Below are 22212 nucleotides of genomic sequence, written 5' to 3'. Positions count from 1 at the left end.
AAAAAAAAAAAAAAAAAAAAAAAAAAAAAAAAAAAAAGTTAATTTTATAAATTATTAATGAACAATACCGAACATTTAAAAAATTTTACTTAAAACAGTCTCAAAAATCATAATATAATCAGGGATAAATATTAGTTTCTTAGGGCTGCCATAGAAACATACCACAAATTGAGTGACTTGAAAATACAGAAATTTATGGTCTCACAGTTCTGGCTAGAAGTCCAAAATAAAGGTGTCAGCAGGGCCATGACACTTTTGAAACTTGTAGGGGATCCTTCCTTGCCTCTTCCTTGCTTCTGACGCTGTGCTGATAACCTTAGACGTTCCTTGGCTTGTGAACACATCACTCCAGTCCTCCAGCCTCGCGTGGTGCTCTGTGTCTTTACATCATCTTCCCTCTGTGCGTGTCTGTCTCTGTGTCCAAATTTCTCCTTTTCATAAGGAAACCAGTCATAATGGATTAGGGCCCATTCTAATGACCTTATTTTAACTTCATTACTGAAAAAAATTGAAGGTGACCTACACAAACGGAGAAATACACTATTTTCATGGATACAAGGACTCTATTGTTTGGATGTCAATTCTCCCCAAATTGTTCTATTAAGTTCAATGCAACCCCAATCAAACTCCTAACAGGCTGTTAGGAGAAACTGGTAAGTTGATTTAAAAATTTAAATAGGTGGCTCAGGCCTGTAATTCCAGCACTTTAGGAGGCTGAGACGGGAGGACTGCTTAAGGTGAGCTGTTCAAGACCAGCCTGGGCAACACAGCAAAACCCTGTCTCTACAAAGAATAAATATACAGAGGAAGGGCACGATGGCTCACGCCTGCAATGGGAGGTCGAGGTGGGCGGATCATCTGAGGTCAAGAGTTCGAGACCAGCCTGGCCAATGTGGTGAAACTACTGTCTCTATCAAAAATACAAAAATCAGCCAGGCATGGTGGTACATGCCTGTATTCGCAGCTACTCAGGAGGCTTTGGAAGGAGAACTACTTGAACCTGGGAGGCAGAGGATGCAGTGAGCTGAGATCACGCCACTGCACTCCAGCCTGGGTGACAGAGCAAGGTTCTGTCTCAAAAAGAAAAAAAAAGATTTACTCTAAATTCACAGTAATCAAGACAGTGTGACACTAATATTAGAATCAATAGATCAATGAAACAGAATAGACCCACATTATATTTTTTAAAAAGTCTTTTCAACAAAAGGTACAGGAATAACTGATACCCATACGGGAAAAAGTTAACCTCAACCTCCTCTTATACAATATTCAAAATTAATTCGAAATGGATCAAAGACCTAAACATAAAAGCTAAAACTGGCCGGGCATAGTGGCTCACACCTGTAATCCCAGCACTTTGGGAGGCTGAGGCGGGCAGATCATGAGGTCAGGACTTCAAAACCATCCTGGTCAACATGGCAAAACCCCGTCTCTACCAAAAATACAAAAATTAGCCTGGCATGGTGGTGCATGCCTGTAGTCCCAGCTACTTGGGAGGCTGAGGGAAGAGAATCGCTTAAACCCGGGAGGTGGAGGTTGCAGTGAGCCAAGATAGCGCCACTGTGCTCCAGCCTGGGCGACACAACAAAATTCTGTCTCAAACAAAAAAAAAAGGTAAAACTATAAATCTTTCAGAAAAAAACACAGCAATATCTTAGCCTGAGGGTAGCAAAAGGTTTCTCAGGCCATAAAAAGCAGTAAACTATAAAAGGAAAAGTTTAGGAGACTTCATGAAAATTAAGAATTTCAGCTCATCAAAACAATTAAGAATACCTGGCAAAGTACCAGTATTCAAAATATATAAAGAGGCCGGGCGCGGTGGCTCAAGCCTGTAATCCCAGCACTTTGGGAGGCCGAGACGGGCGGATCACGAGGTCAGGAGATCGAGACCATCCTGGTTAACACGGTGAAACCCTGTCTCTACTAAAAAAAAATACAAAAAACTAGCCGGGCGAGGTGGCGGGCGCCTGTAGTCCCAGCTGCTCGGAGGCTGAGGCAGGAGAATGGCGTAAACCTGGGAGGCGGAGCTTGCAGTGAGCTGAGATCCAGCCACTGCACTGTAGCCCGGGCGACAAAGCGAGACTCCGTCTCAAAAAAAAAAAAAAAAAAAAAAAATATATATATATATATATATAAAGAATGTCTGCAACTGAATAATATAAACAATTTAGGGGCAAAAGAATTAAACAGACACTTTACAACGGAAGAGAGCAAAACTGCCAATAAGCACATGAAAAAGAACACTATCATTAGTCACCTGGAAATTGAAATTAAAACAGGATACTACTATCAATAATAAAAAACAACTGGAATGGTTAAGTTTTAAAAGACAGATAACATAAAAAGTTGGTAAGATATACAGAAACCAGAACTTGTATGCTGTTGGTGGGATTACAAAATGACACAACCACTTTCAAAAAAGATCTGGTAGTTTCTTCTTTTTTTTTTTTTGAGATGGAGTCTCGGTCTGTCACCAAGGCTGGAGTGCAGTTGCGCAATCTCGGCTCACTGCAAGCTCCGCCTCCCAGGTTCCAGCGATTCTCCTGCCTCAGCCTCCCGAGTAGCTGGTATTACAGGTGCCCGCCACCACGCCCAGCTAATTTTTGTATTTTGAGTGGAGATGGGGTTTCAGCATCTTGGCCAGGCTGGTCTTGAAATCGTGATCCACCCGCCTTGGCCTCCCAAAGTGCTGGGATTATAGGCGTGAGCCACGGTGCCTGGCCGGTAGTTTCTTAGAAAACCAAACGTGTACCTACTCTATGCTGCATAATTCCAGCTCCTCAGTATTTACCGAAAAAAACCCTGAAAACATCAGGCCACACATACTCACACACAAAAAAACTTGTGCAAGAATCTTCTCAGCAACTTTATTCATAATATCCAAAACTGCAAGCAACTGAGGCACTATCGGTGGAGAATGGCCAATAATATACAGCATTGTCAACAGCGGAATAATACTTAAAAAACGACTACCTAGGCCGGGCGCGGTGGCTCACGCCTGTAATCCCAGCACTTTGGGAGGCCGAAGAGGGTGGATCACCTGAGGTCAGGAGTTTGAACCCAGCCTGGGCAACATAGTGAAACCTCGTCTCTACTAAAAATACAAAAATTAGCCGGGCGTGGTGTTGCGTGCCTGTAATCCCAGCTACTCAGGAGGCTGAGGCAGGAGAATCACCTGAACCCAGGAGACGGAGGCTGCAGTGAGCCGAGATCCTATCACTGCATTCCAGACTGGGTGATGAAGCGAGAGTATGTCTCAGAAAAGGAAAAAAAAAAAAATTGAACCTTATGATAAATAACCCCCAAAGAGATATGCTGAAGTCCTAACTCCCAGTAACTAAGAATGTGCTCTTATTGGAAACAGGTTGTTGCAGATATAATGGAGTTCATACCAAGAGTAGAGGGCCTTCAATCCAATAGAACTAGTGTTCCAGTAAGAAATCAGAGACACACAGAGGAGACGGCCATGTAAAGACAGACACACCGGGAAGCTCCATGTGCTAATGGAGGCAGAGACCCGAGTGACTCAGCTGCAAACCAGAACACCATGGATTGCAGCCACCCTGGAAGCTAAGGAGAGGGGGCAGGGAACAGATTCTCTCCTAGAACCTTCAATGCACACGTCCCTGCTCCCTGCTGGCATCTTGGGTTTGGAGTTCTAGTCTTCAGAACTGAAAGAGAATAAACTTCTGCTAAGTTTGTGGTACTTTGTTACGGTAGCCCTAGGAAATAAAAAGAATTCCATTTATATGAAGTTCCAGAACAGAAAAAACTCATCTATGGTGGATAAAAACTAAAACAGGCCGGACGCGGTGGCTCACACTTGTAATCCCAGCACTTTTGGACGCCGAGGCAGGCGGATCATGAGGTCAAGAGATTGAGACCTTCCTGACCAACACAGTAAAACTCTGTCTCTACTAACAATACAAAAATTAGCTGGCCATGGTGCCGCATGCCTGTAATTCCAGCTACTCGGGAGGCTGAGGCAGGAGAACGCCCACAATTCAAAAAAACAACCTGATTAAATGACAGGCAAAGTTGTGGCTTTTTCTAGGTTTTGGGAGAAAAACAGAAACAAAAAGAATGAACGAGCAAAGGATTTGAATAGATATTTCATATTTCTCCAAAGATGATATACAAATGGCCAATGAATGCATGCAAAGATGCTCGTCATCCTTAGTCATTGGGGACATGCAAATAAAAACTACAATGGGATAGTATCTCATATCCATTACGATGGCTACTATCAAAACCCAGAAAATAGCAAGTGTTGGCGAAGGTGCAGAGAAACTGGACACCCATGCACTGTTGGTGAGAATATAAAACAGCACTGTCACTGTGGAAAACAGTATGGTGGTTTCCAAAACCAATTACACATAGAATTACCATATGATCTAGAAATTCCAATTACCATATGATCTAGAATAGAAAACAGGCCCCGAAGCGACATTTGTACACCCAAGTTCACACCAGCATTATTTCTAATAGCCAAGAGTGGAAGCAACCGAAGTGTCCACTGACAGATGCATAGGTTTCTTTTAATGTAGCATATACATACACTGGAATATTATTCAGCCTCAAAAGGAAGGGAATCCTGTCACATGCGATATGGATGAACCTGGAAAACATTATGCTAGGTAAAACAGACCAGACACAAAAGGACAAATACCTATGAAAATTCCACTTACAGGAGGTACCTAGAGCAGTTGCGTTCACAGAAATGGAAAGGAGAACAGTGGTTGACAGGGATGGGGGAGGGAGGAACCATAAGCTTAATGGGTATGGAAATTCAGTTTGGGAGGATTAAAAAGATCTGGAGATGGGATGGTGGTGACGGATGCACAGCAGTGTGAATGGAAGTGATGCCACTGAACCATACCACTGCAAATGGTTAAAATTTTCCTCCCTTCTTTCTAGTCAAAAATAAAAGCATTTTTAAATGGTTAAAATGGTAGTCTGGTTATATTTTACCACAATTTTTAAAAACACAGGGTTAAGATACCAGTTCACATGTACTAGGATGGCACGGAAAATAACAAGTGTTGGTGAGGGAGTGAAGAAATTGGAAACTTCATACTCTGCTAATGGAAATGTAAAATGGTACAGCTAGTGTAGAAAACAAATGTAGCAGTTCCTCAAAAAGCTAAACAGAGAATTACCATAGGATCCAGCAATTCCACTCTTAGATATGTAGACAAAAGAACAGAAAACAGGTATTCAAACAAATATTTGTACACAGATGTTCGTATTGCCAGTATTCAAATAACGAAAAGGTGAAAAAACCAATGTCCATCCAATGGATAAACAAAATGTAACAAATATATCCATAAAACAAATCATTATTCAGCCCGAAAAATGAAGTACTGATCCATGCCACACTGTGCATGAACCTCAGAAACACGCCAAGTGAAATAAGCTAGACACACAAGATCCTATATTGTATAAGTCTCTTACACGAAACACCTAGAATGGCCAGATTCATAGACAGAAAGTGGAATAGAAGGTGCCAGGGGCTACGGGGAGAGGTGAAATGGGTGGTCAGTGCTTCACAGTTACAGTTTATCTGGGGTGATGAAAAAATTTTGGAAACAGTGGTGACGCTTACATTGTGAATGTAATTAATTCTATTGAATTGTACTTAAAAATGGTTAAAATGTCAGTTTGTTATATATATTTTGGACAATATTTTAAAAATTAATAATGCAATATACCAAAACCCACTAAATTGCACACTTTTAAAAATTTTATTGAATTTATGTTACCCAGACTGTTCTCAACTCCTCGGTTCAAGCGATCCTCCCACCTCCGCCTCCCAAAGCGCTAGGATTACAGCTGTGAGCCATTGCACCCGGCCAAACCGCACACTTTTAGTAGGTGAGCTGTTCGTTATGTGAGTATTTCAATAAAGTTGTTTTTCTTAAACTATTGTTTAAAAATGGTAAAATGGCAATTTTGGTTTTTTACCACAATAAAATACATAAATGTTTAAAAGGCAGGTACACATATAACTGTGACCAAAAAAAATTTTAAAAGAAGACCTGTACACGAGAGAGCACAGACACCATATCCTGCGCCCGGAGGAACCACTGCACGGCTTATTGCTCACATTAGCGGAGGAAAGAGTCAAGGGTTCAGTTTGGGGCTCCTGAGTCCACCGGGTGTAGGGGTTAGTGATAAAAAAGCGATTTTAGACTCGTTGCATGATTTTTTTTTTTTGGAGACGGAGTCTCCCTCCCTCTGTGGCCCAGGCTGGAGTGCAGTGGCGCGATCTGGGCTCACCGCAAGCTCCGCCTCCCGGGTTCTCGCCTTTCTCGTGCCTCAGCCTCCCGAGCAGCTGGGACTACAGGCGCCGCCACCTCGCCCGGCTAATTTTTGTATTTTTAGTAGAGACGGGGTTTCTCCGTGTTGGCCAGGATGGTCTCGATCGGCTTGTTGCATGATTAGGAGAATAAAGAATTACGTGAATGGAGATGTACAGATAAGTAAATCAGAGGCCGGGCGCGGGGGCTCACGCCTGTAATCCCAGCACTTTGGGAGGCCGAGGCGGTCGGATCACTTGAGGTCAGGAGTTTGAGACCAGCCTGAGCAACATGGTGAAAACCTGTCTCCACGAAAATACAGAAATTCCAGGCGCGATGGTGCGCTCCCGTAGTCCCAGCTACTCGGGAGTCTGGGGCAGGAGAATCGCCTGAACCCGGGAGGCGGAGGCTGCAGTGAGCCGAGACCGCGCCACTGCCCTGCAGCCTGGGCGACAGAGCGAGACCCTGTCTCCAAAAAAAAAAAAAAAAAAAAGAAGGCTATAGACGGGCAATTCTTTAATTTTTAAAACAACAAACACCAATCGAACACTGCGCGGGCATTGTGACAAGGGACAAAATCTTGCCCTTGACTTTATAACCCATCGACATTTGGGGACCCATCAACTCCCAAACCTCTGAGAACTATTTAGACAAATACCAGTGGGGCTTTTTGGTTTGTTTGTACTTCTTAAATGGAGAAGTGATGATTCACCTTTTCAAAGATTTGCGGCTTTTGGCCAATAAACACGCCGGGGTTTACTCACCCACTTCCTCGGATTCTTGCCCAGACGCTCTGAGCTTGCACTCCCGGGGATAGTGTTTCTGAATGATCTTCCACAGATCCATGTTGACGAGAGAATTTCTTCGGGTGTGGTACCGAGTCCACGAAGACACCCGGCGGCGACAGAAGGGGCAGCATAAACTCGCCTTCTCGACGGTCGACTGGAAGCACGGTCTACACAGCGTGTGGCTGCACGGCAGGGTGACGGGCTCCACGAGGATTTCCATGCAGATCCCGCACTGGCACTCGGAGCGCGAGGGGATGGCGCCTTTGGGTAGAGCCATTTTAGTATGTTAATAAAGTCGACTAAACGACGACACCTGCGCGAAAAAGAATCCTATTTTCGGCCAACCACAGAGAGCAAAAGCACAGTTTTGTGTTTCAATATCGTGCCCAGAAGCGTATCAGAATTCGGAGAACAGGGGCATCCAACACGTCTTGAAGCAAAAAGGCGCTCTCAGGGTCAGGCAAACAGGAACACCCCGGAGGGCGGCGTCTTTGTCCATTTTTAAGGCAAACGTCCGGCAAGCCAACGATTGCAGGCTTTCGTCGGAGGTGCCGGGCTGCACCGCGGCGTGAACACTGCGGCTGCGGCTCCCGGTGCAGCGAGGGGAACGCGCCAAGTCCCCTCCTCCCCTCATCCGGAGAGGATGCTCCGCTCAGCTCGGGGCAGCCCGGCCCCCGGAGGCGGCTCCGGGAGGAACCCCGGGCTCCAGCTGCTGCAGAACTTCCGCTTTAGCGCTGCTGCGGGGGCGACGCGCGACTCCCGGGTTCAGCTTTCCGGCGCCTGGCGCAGTTTCCCAGAGCTCCGCGCCCCGGTCCTTCTTACACAGCCAGAAGCCCTATTCGTTGCGGCAGCGCAGCAGCCACCGGGCAAGCGCCAGCAACGTCACAACCGCCCGCCAAAATCGCACTTCCCACCCAGAAAGCTGCCCAAGGGCGGACGCTCCCGGGGCGGGACTTCCGGGATCTGCGCCCCGCCCGCGCTCCCTCCCAGCCGGAGACGGCCCAGCCCCGGCGTCGCAGCTCCTGCTGGTGCATCCTGGGTGGAGCCTGACTTTTCCCTGAGATTTCTGCGAGGCGTCAGACACGCCTAGTCCCAGCTACTTGGGAGGCTGAGGCAGGAGAATGGCGTGAACCCGGGAGGCGGAGCTTGCAGTGAGCAGAGATCGCGCCACTCACTCCAGCCTGGGCAACCGAGCGAGACTTCCTCTCAAAAAAATTTTTAAAAATTTTTAAAAAGCCAAAAATTTTTGTAATACTTACCTCAGTACCCTTGTGAGTACGTTTTTGTTTCTATTGATTTGTAACGAAGCTGCTTAGGTCGCTTTCCAAAATTCTTTAAAAAACATCTCCAAGAAATATTGTGGTCAGAGAATCCAGAAACCTGGGACAATTTAACACACGCTTACAGTTCCTTCTGTATGGCCCAGACACTTAAAGTCTGCAGCCGAGTAGGTTGTTTTAGAATTAATTGCCTTCCCTTCTAAAAGGGCCTGAGGCCCTTTGGCTTGGGCAACAAACGTCAAGGCTGTCTCGGAGAGCTTAGATATTATTCACGGGCATCATTTAGATAATATATAGTTTGTTAAGTTTCAACAATCAAAATTCTACAAAGGAGATTAACAAGAATATAATTTCACATTTTATGCATGTTGAAGTAAATAACCACGCTGGGCCGGCCTGAGGTTTTATGGTTGGTTTTAGAGTTGGTGTGCTGGGCCCTGAGGTTTTTTTTCTCTTTTGTTTTAGAATTAGGCTTTCACATCATTTGAACCCAGGAGGCGGAGGTTGCAATGAGCCAAGATCACCTGGATGCACTCCAGCCTGGGGGACAGAATGAGACTCGTCTCAAAAAAAAAAAAAAAAGGGGGGACTCGTTTTGAAAAAAAAAAATGCCAGACTCCGTGGCTCAAGCCTGTACTCCCAGGACTTTGGGAGGCTGAGGCAGGCGGATCACTTGAGACCAGGAGTTCAAGACCAGCCTGGCCAACATAGTGAAACCTCCGTCCTTACTAAAAATACAAAAATTAGCTGGGCATTGTGGCAAGCGCCTGCAATTCCACTTACTCAGGAGACTGAGACAGGAGAATCGTTAAACGTGGGAGGCAGAGGCTGCAGTGAGCCGCGATTGTGCCACTGCACTCCAGCCTGGGGGACAGAGCTAAACTCCACCTCAAAAAATACAAATAAATAAATAAATAAAAGAATTGGGGTCTCACTGTTTTGTCCAGGCTGGACTACAAGTCCAGATTCCAGGGATTCTTTTGCCTCAGCCTCTGGAGTAGCTGGGTCTAGAGCTTGCAACACCATATCCAGCTCCAGACCTGTATTTTTTGAGGGAACATTCAATCAGTGTGAAGGAAGAGAAAAGAAAGTCACTGTGCATGAAAGCAGACTTTAAGTTGTTTTGAGACTGTGGAGAGCACTCAGGCTGGGTAGAGGAACGGTTTCCAGGTGGAGAAAAAAAAGGAGACACGGGTCCTTGGTAGAAATCTTTGGGAGCTTTTATTTCAATGTGGGTTCAGAAGCCTGTTATTGTCTGTGATAGCTCACACCTGTAATCCCAGCACTTTGGAAGACCAAGGTGGAAAGATCACTGGAGCCCAGGAGTTCAGGTCCAGCCTGGGCAACATAGTGAGACCTGTCTCTACAAAAAATAAAAAAAATCACTGGATGTGCTGGCTTACACTTGTACTCTCAGCTACTCTGGTGGCTGAGGTGGGAGGATCACTTGAGCCCAGGAGGTCAAGGCTGCAGTGAGCGGTGATCATACCACTGCACTCCAGCCTGGGTGACAGAGCGAGACCCTGTGTCAAAAAAAAGAAAAAAAAAAGAAACCTGGGACTGTCATCCAGTTGTCTACAGTATCAGTCCCTTAGCTTGGAATTTCAGGCTCGTTTTCTGTTCGTTTGTTTGTTTTTTTGAGACAGCTCCTCATTCTGTCACCCAGGTTGGATTGCGGTGGTGTGATCTCAGCTCACTGCAACCTCCACCTCCTGGGTTCAAGCGATTCTCATGCCTCAGCCTCCCAAGTAGCTGCAATTACAGGCGCGTGCCTTGTAATACCACATGCACTGTAATACCATGCCTGGCAAATTTTTGTATTCTTAGTAGAGATGGGGTTTCACCATGTTGGCCATGCTGGTCTTAAACTCCTGACCTCAGGTGATCCACCCACTTTGGCCTTCCAAAGTACTGGGATTACAGGAGTGAGCCACTGCACCCAGCCTTCAGGCTTCCTAATATGTCCACAACGTGCTTTTCCCATGGAATCTCCCATTATTCTTTTAAACATGCAACTGTGATTTATTCTCTGTCATCCATACGTTTTGCTTTCATGACATTGCTTTCTCGGTTCATCCTAAATGGGTTACTTTGTGGCTGTGCCTACTTCAAACATCAATTTGGTGGCTCACACCTATAATCCCAGCACTTTGGGAGGCAAAGGCAGGCAGAACACGAGGTCAGGAGTTCCAGACCAGCCTGGCCAATATGGTGAAGTTCCACCTCTACTAAAAATACAAAAATTAGCTGGGCGTTGTGGCAGTTGCCTGTAATCCCAGCTACTTGGGAGGCTGAAGCAGGAGAATTGCTTGAACCCAGGAGGCAGAGGTTGCAGTGAGCCCAGATCACACCACTACACTCCAGCCTGGGTTGACAGAGCACGACTCCATCTCAAAAAAAAAAAAAATTCACTTCTTCCAGAGTGCACTTTTATGTGCAATTTAATGCACTTCCCACTACCAGTGATGCCCCTTTTCTAAATTCACCCAATCATATATTGCCCAGTGATACTGATTTTTATTGCAGTTTTACTATTGAACTCCTAGATTTTGATTTCTATCTTCAGGTGCTTGTGTCTTGTGTAATGGATATATTTCATGTACTTCCTCAGATTTCCTTCACCTTGTTTGTTTTCTGTACCCGTAATCATTTGTTCTGCTTGGGGCTCACCAGTTGCATTTCTGGAATCTCTGGCTTCTCCTGCCACTTCTGAACAATGCGGGAGCTGACTTCTCAGTGGCTGCTAGGGCCTGGGTAATGCATGCTGGGAGTATGGGGGGGGCTCACTCCCCATGGAGTAACTTTTGCCAGCTGAAACCGATGGACTGAGTAAGCACAATACTTAAATTCCCTTTTCTCTTTCCTTCCAAGGATGCGAGGATGGTTTCTCCAGTGTGTCTGGAGACAGGCAACACTGAGTGAGTGTACCTGCTGACAAAGCTGCTGTGTCTCTTCTGGCTCATTTTCAAGGTGGGGCCAGCAAGGTAACACATCACCATGTATTACTTCACATCCTCCTCTACCTAACTTCCTTCCAGCTTTATTCACTCTGGCTGTCCTGAATTTGTACCTCCCAAATAAAGCACTGGCACTTAATCTTTACCTCGAGGGCAGGATCCACATTTTTAATGTTTCTGTTATCCACAGCACCTAGTACATGGCATTTGGTATTCAATAAATATTATAAATAAATGGTTAAGATGTAAGAATCCCCTTTCTGGTATAAATAACTATGGTACTTCATTAGAGAACAAATACACATTAAGATACAATTTATAGTATCTCATGATGTATATTTTAGGTGTTTTTTGTTTTAATTTATGAAAATAGAGATGAGGTCTCACTATTGTTACAGCTCTTTTACTCCTGAATTTGATGAGTTGAGTTCTTGTCCCATGACTGAGAAGAATGAGGTACACAGACACTGGAGAGTTAGTAAGGCAGAGTAGAATTTATTGAGTGACAGAAAGCCTCTTGACAGTGAGAGGGTACCCGATGGTGGGTTGCTGGCTACGAGCCTGAGTCTATGGGTTTTTGTGGGCTAGAAATGGACAAGTGCATGCTGATTGGTCTATGGCTATGCTTGAAAAAGCACCATTCAGAAATAGGCACGATAGTATAAGGACCAATCGGGGAAGGGTAGGTATGTGTAAAATAGGTGAAGGATAAGGACCAATCAGAAGAGAGGGTGCCAGACGAGAATGGGAGCTCTCAGTCTGGTTCTTGGATTTATCCGGAACTCATAGCTTGGTTTTCAGGCTTTAAACTGTCCTTGGCTTGAAGGTTGAGTTTCACCAGGGACCCATCCCTGTCTGCCTAGGAATTTACCTGCCTCCTATTGCTATCACTGTGTTCCCCAAGCTGGTTTCAAACCCCTGAGCTCAAGTGATCCTCCTACCTTGACCTCCTAAGATGCTTGGATTAGAGGCATGAGCCACCATGTCCAGCCTTGTTTATTTTTTAAATAGGTAATACACATTCACATGGTTCAAAGTTGAAAATGTACAAAATGGATGAACAGTGAAAAGACTTCCTCTTATCTTTGACCACTAGCCTCTTAACTTCCTTTCCTGACAACTAATGTTATCACTTTCTTGTGTATCTCTGCAGAAGTTTATGGATATATAAACTAATATGCATTATATATATATGCATATATATATATATATTTGATTTTGCACCTTTTTTCCACTTAGCAATATATAGGAAATAAACATTTGAAAAGAACAATACATTTGGTGATAACTTCATATCATTACACAAAGAGCTTCTTCATTCTTTTGTATGGCTACACAGAAAGTATCTATTGTATCCGTTTGTCATAATTTATTTAACATCCCCTCACTCTTTGCTATAAAAATAAGACTGTAATACATTGTGCATACTTTTGGCCATTTCCAAGATAAATTACTGGAGGTGGAATCACTAGGTCATAGGGTAGCAGGTTAGTTTTTGACGGATGGTATCGACTCTTTGAGGGGTGACTTTTGCTCTTCAGGGGTCCTGGCTGCTTTCCCCTTCTCAATGACCTGCACAGCCCTCAGCAAACTGTCCTGCAGAGCCTGGTTCTTTACCATGTTAGTAATCAGGAACGTGATGTCCCTGACGTACATCTGCCTCGCTTTAGCAGTGTAGTGTTCTGCCTTGTTACCGTGTGCAATAAAGAAAGTACAAAGTGCTGTGATGTCTCCTTCTTGCAGCCCACACTCCTCCAGAATGGAATCCCACACAGCTCTAATGCGCTCATTCTTAACTTTTCGTCTGAGTACGGAGGCTAAGGTTGGAAGACCTCTCACCAGGTCTGGCAGCTTCTCAAGCACACGAGTATGCAAGCAGATAAGTACTTCAATGACGTAGCTGTATAAAATATTCAATTCCATTGAAGTGAACCTACAAAAAATATGGAGAGCTTCTTAAGCAGTCAAAAATAATTGATATAGAAACAGAAAATGAATTCTTTTAGGATAACTCAATATGAACCCACTAGGAGAACCAGCTGTCGTAATTTAGAAAATATTTACTTTAGAATTTAAATTCAAATTCAAATACTTACCTTTTTTTTTTTTTTTTTTTAGAGATGGGGTCTCACTTTGTTGCCCAGGCTGTTCTCGAACTCCTGAGCTCAAGTGATCCTGTTGCCTCAGCTTCCCAGAGTGCTGGGATTAAAGGCATGAGCCATCATGCCCTGCCAATACTTACTTTAGAATTAATGCAGATAGGCTGGGCACAGTGGCTTACTCCTGTCATCCCAGCACTTTGGGAGGCCGAGGTGGGTGGATCACCTGAGGTCAGGAGTTTGAGACTAGCCTGGCCAACATAGTGAAACCCTGTCTCTACTGAAAATACAAAACTTAGCTGAGTGTTGTGATGCACGCTTGTAATGGTAGCTAATCAGGAGGCTGAGGTAGGAGAATGGCTTGAACCCGGGAGGTGGAGGTTCCAGTGAGCTGAGATTGCCCCACTGCACTCCAACCTGGGTGACAGAGCAAGACTCCGTCTCGAAAAAAAAAAAAAAAGGAAAGAAAAAGAAAAAGAAATTACTGCAAATAAGGCTTTGGCAAGCAAGAGACTGTGTGAAGAGATATGTACCATAGTTCCTGGCATATAAAGAGATGTGCAAATTAATCTTTTTTAAAAAACATCACCTAAGAAAATGTAATTGCTTTACAATCCATTGTGGGAAAGATACTAAAAAATTCAATTTTGGAATGACCACTGGAAGCTCTCAAAGCCACAGAATCCCACTGATTTCTCAACCGATACTCACTTGAGTGCCCGAACTGCTGTCCACATCTCATCTTGGGCTGCTTGGCTTGCCAGAGTCTCACTATGATGCTTGAATTTCTGCATCAGGTTATCCTTGGTGAAGTCTAGTTCTTTGAACTGTGCTTCTAACGCTTGGAGTTTGTGGTCTACTCTGTAGGATACAGACCCAAGGGGTAGTTTAGGTTACAGGACAAAACTAAGGTTTTGCTTTAAGCTGAGGCTCTAGTACATTATTTACAACCACTACCAAATTTGGATAACGTTTTTTTTAACTTTAAACTATGAAGGGGCCGGGCGCGGTGGCTCAAGCCTGTAATCCCAGCACTTTGGGAGGCCGAGACGGGCGGATCACGAGGTCAGGAGATCGAGACTATCCTGGCTAACATGGTGAAACCCCGTCTCTACTAAAAATACAAAAAAATTAGCCGGGCGAGGTGGCGGCGCCTGTGGTCCCAGCCACTCGGGAGGCTGAGGCAGGAGAATGGCGGGAACCCGGGAGGCGGAGCTTGCAGTGAGCTGAGATCCGGCCACTGCACTCCAGCCTGGGCGACAGAGCAAGACTCCGTCTCAAAAATAAAAAATAAAAAAAAATAAAAAACTATGAAGGGAAAACGGGTAGCTATTTGAATTTGAAAGTTTCAACAAAAATGGTTCCATTTGCCGTTCCCTCTAGCCACCATCCTTATCCTTTCATCCCATGTATAGCAAACTTTTGAACTATCTAATTACTTGAATTGCCTGTCATGTCTTGTTTTTGTAGTATACCTTATGCTTTATTTATGTATGTATTTATTTATTTTCTAATACAGAGTCTCACTCGGTCACCCAAACTGGAGTGCCGTGGCACAATCACTACCTCCCAGGCTCAAGTGATCTTCCCACCTCAGCCTCCCAAGTGGCTAGGACTATAGTTATGTGCCACCATACCTGGCTAATTTTTAAAAAATATTTTTTGTAGAGACCAGGAATTGCTATGTTTGGCTGGTCTCGAACACCTGGGCTCCAGTGATCCACCTGTCTTGGCCTCCCAAAGTACTGGGATTACAGGCATGAGCCACCATGCCCGGGCTATATCTTATGCGTTAAAGACTATTTTATGTAAGCATTACTTTGGTGTTCACAGCAACCACAAAAAGTAAAGCAGTCCTTTTTACTATTTTACTATTAAAGAAATTGAGTCTCAAGAGGATTGAGACCTAATGTCATAAAGTTAGCTAGTGCTGAGACCAGTATATAATAAGGTGACTTTTTCTACCCTATTCTAGTTGTCCAACTCTTACCCTTTCTTCTAGAATCAGCTCAAATCCACTGCCTTGTTAAATTCCTCTTCTACCTGGTGATCTCCTTGCCCGCCTGCTTCTCGCTTACAAGCACTGCCCCTGTGAACCCATCTCCCCACCTCCTGCTTTACTATTAGGGTTAGCCTTTCATGAACTAAACTGTACGTTCTTGGAGGGAAGGAATCAGAGACTATTTCTTAGATACCTTTATGCCTGTCTCCCAATACCCAGCAAAGGTCTTACACTGTAATAAAAGTTTTCCTGTATGATTGACATCTTTGATGTGAATGAAATGCTGAGTTTTGTAACCCAAAATGAGGATTTGAGTAGCTCTGAACAGCCGTGACCATCAGAGGGTGCTGTGGCACCAGCATTATGTCTAATTAATCACAGGGACTGGAGCGACACACCTCACTTGTCTGAGCCACCTAGATTGTCGTTATGAGGGAAGTGATGAGTCAACACACACGCTACTTCTCTGAGCTTCCGTGTCCCCAGTGACCTGAATACCTTTGTGACTGCCCAGCATTCTATGCTTGATCATCTTTTATTCTTGGTTCTGAATTTCTCTCAAGGCTAATTCTCCTTCAGGTACTATATCTCTCCTAAGCTTTAAACCTGTATTTTCTTTTCTTTTCTTTTTTTTTTTTTTTTGAGATGGAGTCTCGCTCTATCAGCCAGGCTGGAGTGCAGTGGCACAATCCTGGCTCACTGCAACCTCTGTCTCCCAGATTCAAGCGATTCTCCTGCCTCAGTCTCCCAAGTAGCTGGGACTACAGGCGCCACCACACCTGGCTAATTTTTGTATTTTTAGTAAGAGATGGGGTTTTGCCATGTTGGCCAGGCTGGTCTCAAACTCCTGACCTCAGGTGATCCACCCGCCTCAGCCTCCCAAAGTGCTGGGATTACAGGCGTGAGCCCCCGCGCCCGGCCTAGACCTGTATTTTTAATATGTTTTGTGCATCTCCACAAAGATGGGGATGTCAAACTCAACTCTCCTAAGCTTAACCTACTAGTACCTCCCCATCTTCAGAAATTACTGTGAAGAAATGTCAACTGCTTTACACATAGATAAAACTCAGTATAAAATGTTCACTTTGTAGGAATAGAAGCCTGTGTGACCTAATATGCCTGCAATTTCTGTCTACAAGGCAAAGCCATGTGATTTGAGCCGGGTGCAGTGGCTCACACCTGTAATCCCAGCACTTCGGGAGGTCAAGGCGGGAGGATCGCTTTAGTCCAGGGGTTTGAGACCAGCTTGGGCAACAGAGTGAGACCTCATCTCTACAAAAAATAAAAAATTAGCCTAGTGTGGTGTTGTGTGTATTTGTGGTTCCAGCTACTGGGGAGGCTGAGGTATGAGAATTGCTTGAGCCCAGGAGGCCAAGGCTGCAGTGAGCTGTGATGATGCCACTGTACTCAGCTTGGGCAACACAGCGAGACCCTGTGTCAAAAAAAAAAAAAGTCATTTGGCATATACTGTTTGTATTAACTTCTAGACCTTCAAGACTATATTGCTCATGGTCATCTGTAGTTTGAATCTTAGAGAGGAATTCTAGCTTGTCAATCAGTATAAAAATGTACAGTTGCAGTTCTTTGGAATCCTCTCACCAAAGGACAGTCCCAGGCCATTCCACAAAAATCTAAACCAACATGCCAATCTGAGCGCAGGCTGTTTTGTTTTGTTTTGTTTTACTACAGTTCCCTAGTCCCGTTAATGACCTCACCATCCAACCGATTCCTTGAACTAGAAATCTCAGAATAATTCTCAACTTTTCTTCTTCCCCCAGTTTATGTCTCTCTAACCCATTCCTGCCTCTCCATCTCCACTAAATGAGTTTCTCATCATCTTTCACTAGGACTCAAGATTACAGTAGCCTAACTGGACCCCTGTTTTGCATTTCCCATCCATCCTCCAGACACATTCTTCTAAAACACAATTCCAATTCTGTAACTCAGCTGATTACAAATGGTTGACGTTATCCTGGCTTGCCCAGTGATCTACTCAGAGGCAAATTGGGTCTCCTCAGCAGGAAAGTCAAGGGTCTTCACCCTTTGCTCCTGTCTTCCACCAGTCCCCTCACCCATCCTAGTCACCAATACATGGGACATCTCTTGTCATCTGCTTGAATACATCATGTGGTTCCAGGCTTACATATGGCTTATACCCACTGTTTCCTCAGCCTAGAATTCCTTCCCATATTTTTCTCCCTCATAAGCTCCTACTTGCACTTTAAGATCCAGCTTAAATGACCCTATATGAAGAGTTCCTTTCTCTAGTGTCAAAGGCAAAATTGGTTGATCCTCCCTTCATATTTGCACAGATCTTTAGGAACATCACCGTTGAAAGGTCAGTCACATTAAATTGTAAACATTTTTCAAACTTTTCTCTTTCCTACAGGTTGTGAGCTCCTTGTGAGCTCCTTTTACCTTTTTTTGTAAATCTAGAATTTAGCGCATGCATACATTCAATGGAGTTACCGCACCTGCGAGCAGACTTTTCTTTATTGTTAATTTACATAGGTTTGGGCCTGGAAGACTTAAACCACTGTAATAGAGATGGAATTCTTTTTTTGGATGGAGTCTCGCTCTGTTGCCAGGCTGGAATGCAGTGGCGCGATCTCAGCTCACTGCAACCTCTGCCTCTCGGGTTCAAGTGATTCTCCTGCCTCAGCCTCCCGAGTAACTGGGACTACAGGTGCCCGTCACCATGCCCGCCTAATTTTTGTATTTTTAGTAGAGGCAGGGTTTCACCATGTTGGCCAGTATGGTGTTGATCTCTTGACCTTGTGATCTGCCCACCTCAGCCTCCCAGTGTGCTGGGATTATAGGTGTGAGCCACCGCGCCAGCCATAGAGACAGAATTCTAATGAGCATGTCTGTAGTTCTTTGTTTATTTCTATTCTTTATTCTTCTCTTACCCATCTTCCCAGAATAGCAGACCCAGGCTTGCTCCCTCCCTATAGCCCTCAGCAACCTTTTCATTGCCTCCGTCAAGGATATCAGGGTTGTGGTTTCATTGTTCATCTTCTTAAGGCAAAGGGAAAGAAAACAAAAACAAAGCGAAACAAAAAAGCAATAAATGTTTGAATCCAGAATTTTCTGCTGTCTTCCTCTCAGCAACAGGCAGCAGTAGCATGAGCACTCAATCTACATTCTGCCTGAAAGGTCACTCAGTACAAGAAGCTTTTAATAGCTTGCACATCCAAATATAGTTTCAAAGAACTGATCCTGTGAACACAGGTGTCCTGGAAGGCACTATCACATTTGCCTTTGAAAACTGAACCATAGTACATCAACATGGAGCAACAACCACGTATAATTATGACTCTGTGTACATGACTGTAATGTATATACAGATACATTAATGTAGCATACAGGATTAAGTTACATGGAAATGTTACTGTCATAATTTAACAGCTTCAGTATTCAATTACAACCTAAATTAGGTTTAAAGAGTGCCCGAGATCTTTTATGATGATGATATCAAACAAAAAACCTAACCATCATTAGAAACTACTAAATGCTTGTTATGGCTGGGCATGGCGGCTCACTCCTGTAATCCCAGCCCTTTGGGAAGCCAAGGTGGAAGGATTGCTTGAGCCCAGGAGTTCAAGACCAGCCTGGGCCACAGAGCGAGACTGTCTCCACAAAAAAATACAAAAATTAGCCAGGAGTGGTGGTGCACACCTGTAGTCCCAGCTACTCAAGAGGCTGAAGTGGGAAGACTGCTTGAGCCCAGGAGTTTGAAGCTGCAGTGAGCTATGATCATGCCACTGCACTCCAGCCCGGGCAAGAAAAAAAAAAAAAAATATATATATATATATATATACACACATACACACACACACACACACACACATATATATAGAGAGAGAGAGGAAGACAGAGAGAGAGAGAGAGAGAGAAAGAGAAAGAGAGATACACAGAGAGAGAGAGAGAGCTTCTAGTATTAGATTAGGAACTGAATATAAATACGGAAATAAAATAGGACTCCTGTTTTCATGAGATTTAAAATCGAATTGGGAAGATAGAATATATCCTTAAATAGAAAATGTATATGGGATGTGTGCTAAGTACATAGAGACCATAAAAAAAATAGAAGATGGGAGACTAAGTCACTGAAATCATGGGTCGTTGGGGAAATGCTCACACTGAAGGTGGTACTTCCCTTGGCCTTAAAGGTCAAGGTCTTTGATTATCAGAGAAGAGCGTTAAGGGTGTTACAAACTGGAGACATTGGTGAGCAAAATCACAGAGGTGGCAAAGTAAATAATGTGTTCAGGAAACAATGAATAGGTATGTTTTGAGCAAAAGATTCATATAAGAAAAAGAAAATAACCACACCATTTAAACTGGTAAGAGCGATGTCACGTATTTGTTCTTTCATTGAATAATTTATTCACTTATTCAATATTTACTGAACATCACAGATATTAACCGAATGGATAAAACCTACGAATGGATGAGCAGCACTATTCCAGGCACTGGTAATATAGTGATAAGTAAGGCAAAAATCCTTGTCCTCAAGGGGCATGCTCGCAGGGAGACAGCACATAAGGATTACAAGAGAGGGGATGCTTCTAGCTAGCCTGGTAAGTAGTTTGGACAGATGTGAGCCGTTGGTTCTAGAAGATTAATCCAGGGCCGGGCGCAGTGGCTCACACCTGTAATCCCAACACTTTGGGAGGCCAAGGCGGGCAGATCACTTGAGGTCAGGAATTCGAGAACAGCCTGGGCAACATGGCAAAACCCCATCTCTACTAAAAATACAAAAATTAGCTGGGCGTGGTGGCACACACCTGTAGTCCCAGCTACTTGGGAGTCTGAGATAGAAGAATCACTTGAACCCAGGAGGTAGAGGTTGCAGTGAGTGGAGACAGCAATTGTGCCACTGCACTCCAGCCTGGGTGACACAGCGAGACTCCATCTCAAAAAAAAAAAAAAAAAAAGAAAAGAAAAGAAAAGATGAATCTAGCAGTGATATTGTAGTATAATATGAAATATATTTGGTCTTTGTCCGCATTTCAGTCACAAAGCTCCTAAAACCCTGGGAATTTCCTGAGTGATATGAGTGTCCTTTGTTATTCATAATGAGCCCCTTTTGATCACATGTGAGTTTATGCTAATGAGGTGATTTAGGGTAGTGCAACTAGATTAGCCTCCAGATGGGACTGGTCACTAGTAAGACCAAGTGATTATAGGTTGGAACTTTCAGAGCCACTCACCAACCTCTAGGAATTGGAGTGAGTGAGCTGGCGATTAAGTTCCATAGAAACTCTTCGACAATGAGGTTTGATGAGCTCCTGTGGTGTCACAGAGAGGGTGTGGAAGCTCTACAGCACCCTCCCCCATACCTTCTTCTATGCATCTCTAACAGCACCCCCCATATCTTCACCTATACATATCTAACAGCATCCCCCATCCCTTCCCATATGCATCTCTGAAACTGCCTGTTCACCTGTGTGGCATTCACATAGCCACACCTAGTCAAACCAATCCCCTGGGCTCTGTGAAAATCAGACACCACCTCCTCGAGCCGTCCTGACATAACCAACTGTTTCTGCTAAAGGAGGTTATTCCATTTGGAGCCCTCCTCCCTCTGTTTGGGGGAGCTGTTCTCTTCCTTCTTGCCTATTGAACTTTCCACTTCTTAATCCAGTCTATGTGTGTCTGTGTTGCTAATTTTCTTGGCATGTGACAAAGGACCCTGGGTATTTCCCCAGATAATGGAGCCGTATCACCACGCTCAGCTAGTTTTTGTATTTTTAGTAGAGACGGGGTTTTGCCATGTTGGTCAGGCTGGTCTCTAATTCCTGACCTCAAGTGATCCACGTGCATCAGCCTTCCAAAGTGCTGGAGACAAAGGAGCCTGGCACAAGACAAAATACCCTGGGTGTTTCCCTAGATAATGGAGCCATATCATTTTTGGGGGCTCATCCGGAATCCCAAGGTACAACATTCAATGGAGCAGTGATTAGAGGAGTGGACTCAAAATTTGTCCTTTCATTCTGAGGCTCTTGGTCTCCATTTAAAAATCAAATCAAATCAATAACAAGCATCCATCAGCCAGTTAAAGACACGTTTAGTGTGACTGCCATTCTTAGAGACTTGGATGTCAGGCTTACTGGGGAGAACATGGAGACCCCCCCAATACCCACAGGTCATTGGGCACATTGGTCATGCTTCAAACCAGCTTCCTTTCATGAGGAAACCTAACCATCCTGTGAGGCCAGGAAAAGTTCTGAAGCAATTGAGAATTTCTGGCCAGTGCACGCCCTTGTATTATTCAAATGCTTCTGGACTGGACTCAGCCTCCAATAGCCTGTCCACGTGTTGGTAAAGGATCTCCAGCTAGCCTATTGGAAAATTTCCCTTCTTTTTCTGTCTGTGATCACTATGTCTCTTATTTTCTCTGTGTGTCAAATGGGATGGAATTTTTGCAGCCCAGGGAAGTAATCCTGTTAGGGAAGATCAGGAAATGCTGTAGTAACCGTGGATATAGCTCACGATCTTGCCATCTTCTAGGAACAGAGGGCCTCTCCCTTCCCCCACAGTGAGGTCACTCACTACTTGTCCTCTCGCGAGCACATGGTATTTCTAAACCAACAGCGCCACCTCGTGGAAATAGAAATCCCCTCCATAAGACATATTGTTGGTCCACAGTAGCTTCCCAATTTTTCCATTTTGCAGCTTTCTTTATGCTGCTTCTGTGAATGGGAAAATTCTGTCCCCAAAATTAGGAGTAAAATGTCCTCTGAAGCCAAATTTTAGTCCTGATACTGTCCCATCAGCAGGA

At 44.3% G+C, this 22212-nt stretch overlaps 3 protein-coding genes across 3 annotated transcripts in view; 1 reads left to right on the top strand and 2 right to left on the bottom strand.

Annotated features, from left to right (window-relative positions):
• The window catches only part of RNF168 (ring finger protein 168), a 34242-nt gene extending 26340 nt beyond the window's left edge, over positions 1-7902 (bottom strand). Inside the window, exon 1 of the mRNA XM_023214819.2 lies at positions 7064-7902. Coding sequence (XP_023070587.2) covers positions 7064-7364 — 301 coding nt within the window. The 5' untranslated portion in view covers positions 7365-7902. The remainder of the gene's footprint in view (positions 1-7063) is intronic.
• LOC116418726 lies at positions 7731-8868 on the top strand. Its single transcript, XM_031935282.1, has 2 exons — positions 7731-8358; positions 8833-8868. The coding sequence occupies exon 1, from the start codon at positions 7731-7733 to the stop codon at positions 8175-8177; it is 447 nt and encodes a 148-aa protein (XP_031791142.1). The 3' UTR covers positions 8178-8358; positions 8833-8868.
• A 2929-nt stretch (positions 8869-11797) lies between these two features.
• SMCO1 (single-pass membrane protein with coiled-coil domains 1) lies at positions 11798-18596 on the bottom strand. The gene is made up of 3 exons (XM_023214818.3): positions 18391-18596; positions 14135-14284; positions 11798-13257 (listed from the first exon to the last, which is right to left on the bottom strand). The coding sequence occupies exons 1-3, from the start codon at positions 18438-18440 to the stop codon at positions 12813-12815; spliced, it is 645 nt and encodes a 214-aa protein (XP_023070586.2). The 5' UTR covers positions 18441-18596; the 3' UTR covers positions 11798-12812.
• Between the last annotated feature and the right edge of the window lie 3616 nt (positions 18597-22212).

This window comes from Piliocolobus tephrosceles, chromosome 2, assembly GCF_002776525.5.
Source record: "Piliocolobus tephrosceles isolate RC106 chromosome 2, ASM277652v3, whole genome shotgun sequence".
Classification (NCBI taxonomy): Eukaryota; Metazoa; Chordata; class Mammalia; order Primates; family Cercopithecidae; genus Piliocolobus; species Piliocolobus tephrosceles.
This window is presented reverse-complemented; position numbering and strand designations above follow the sequence as displayed.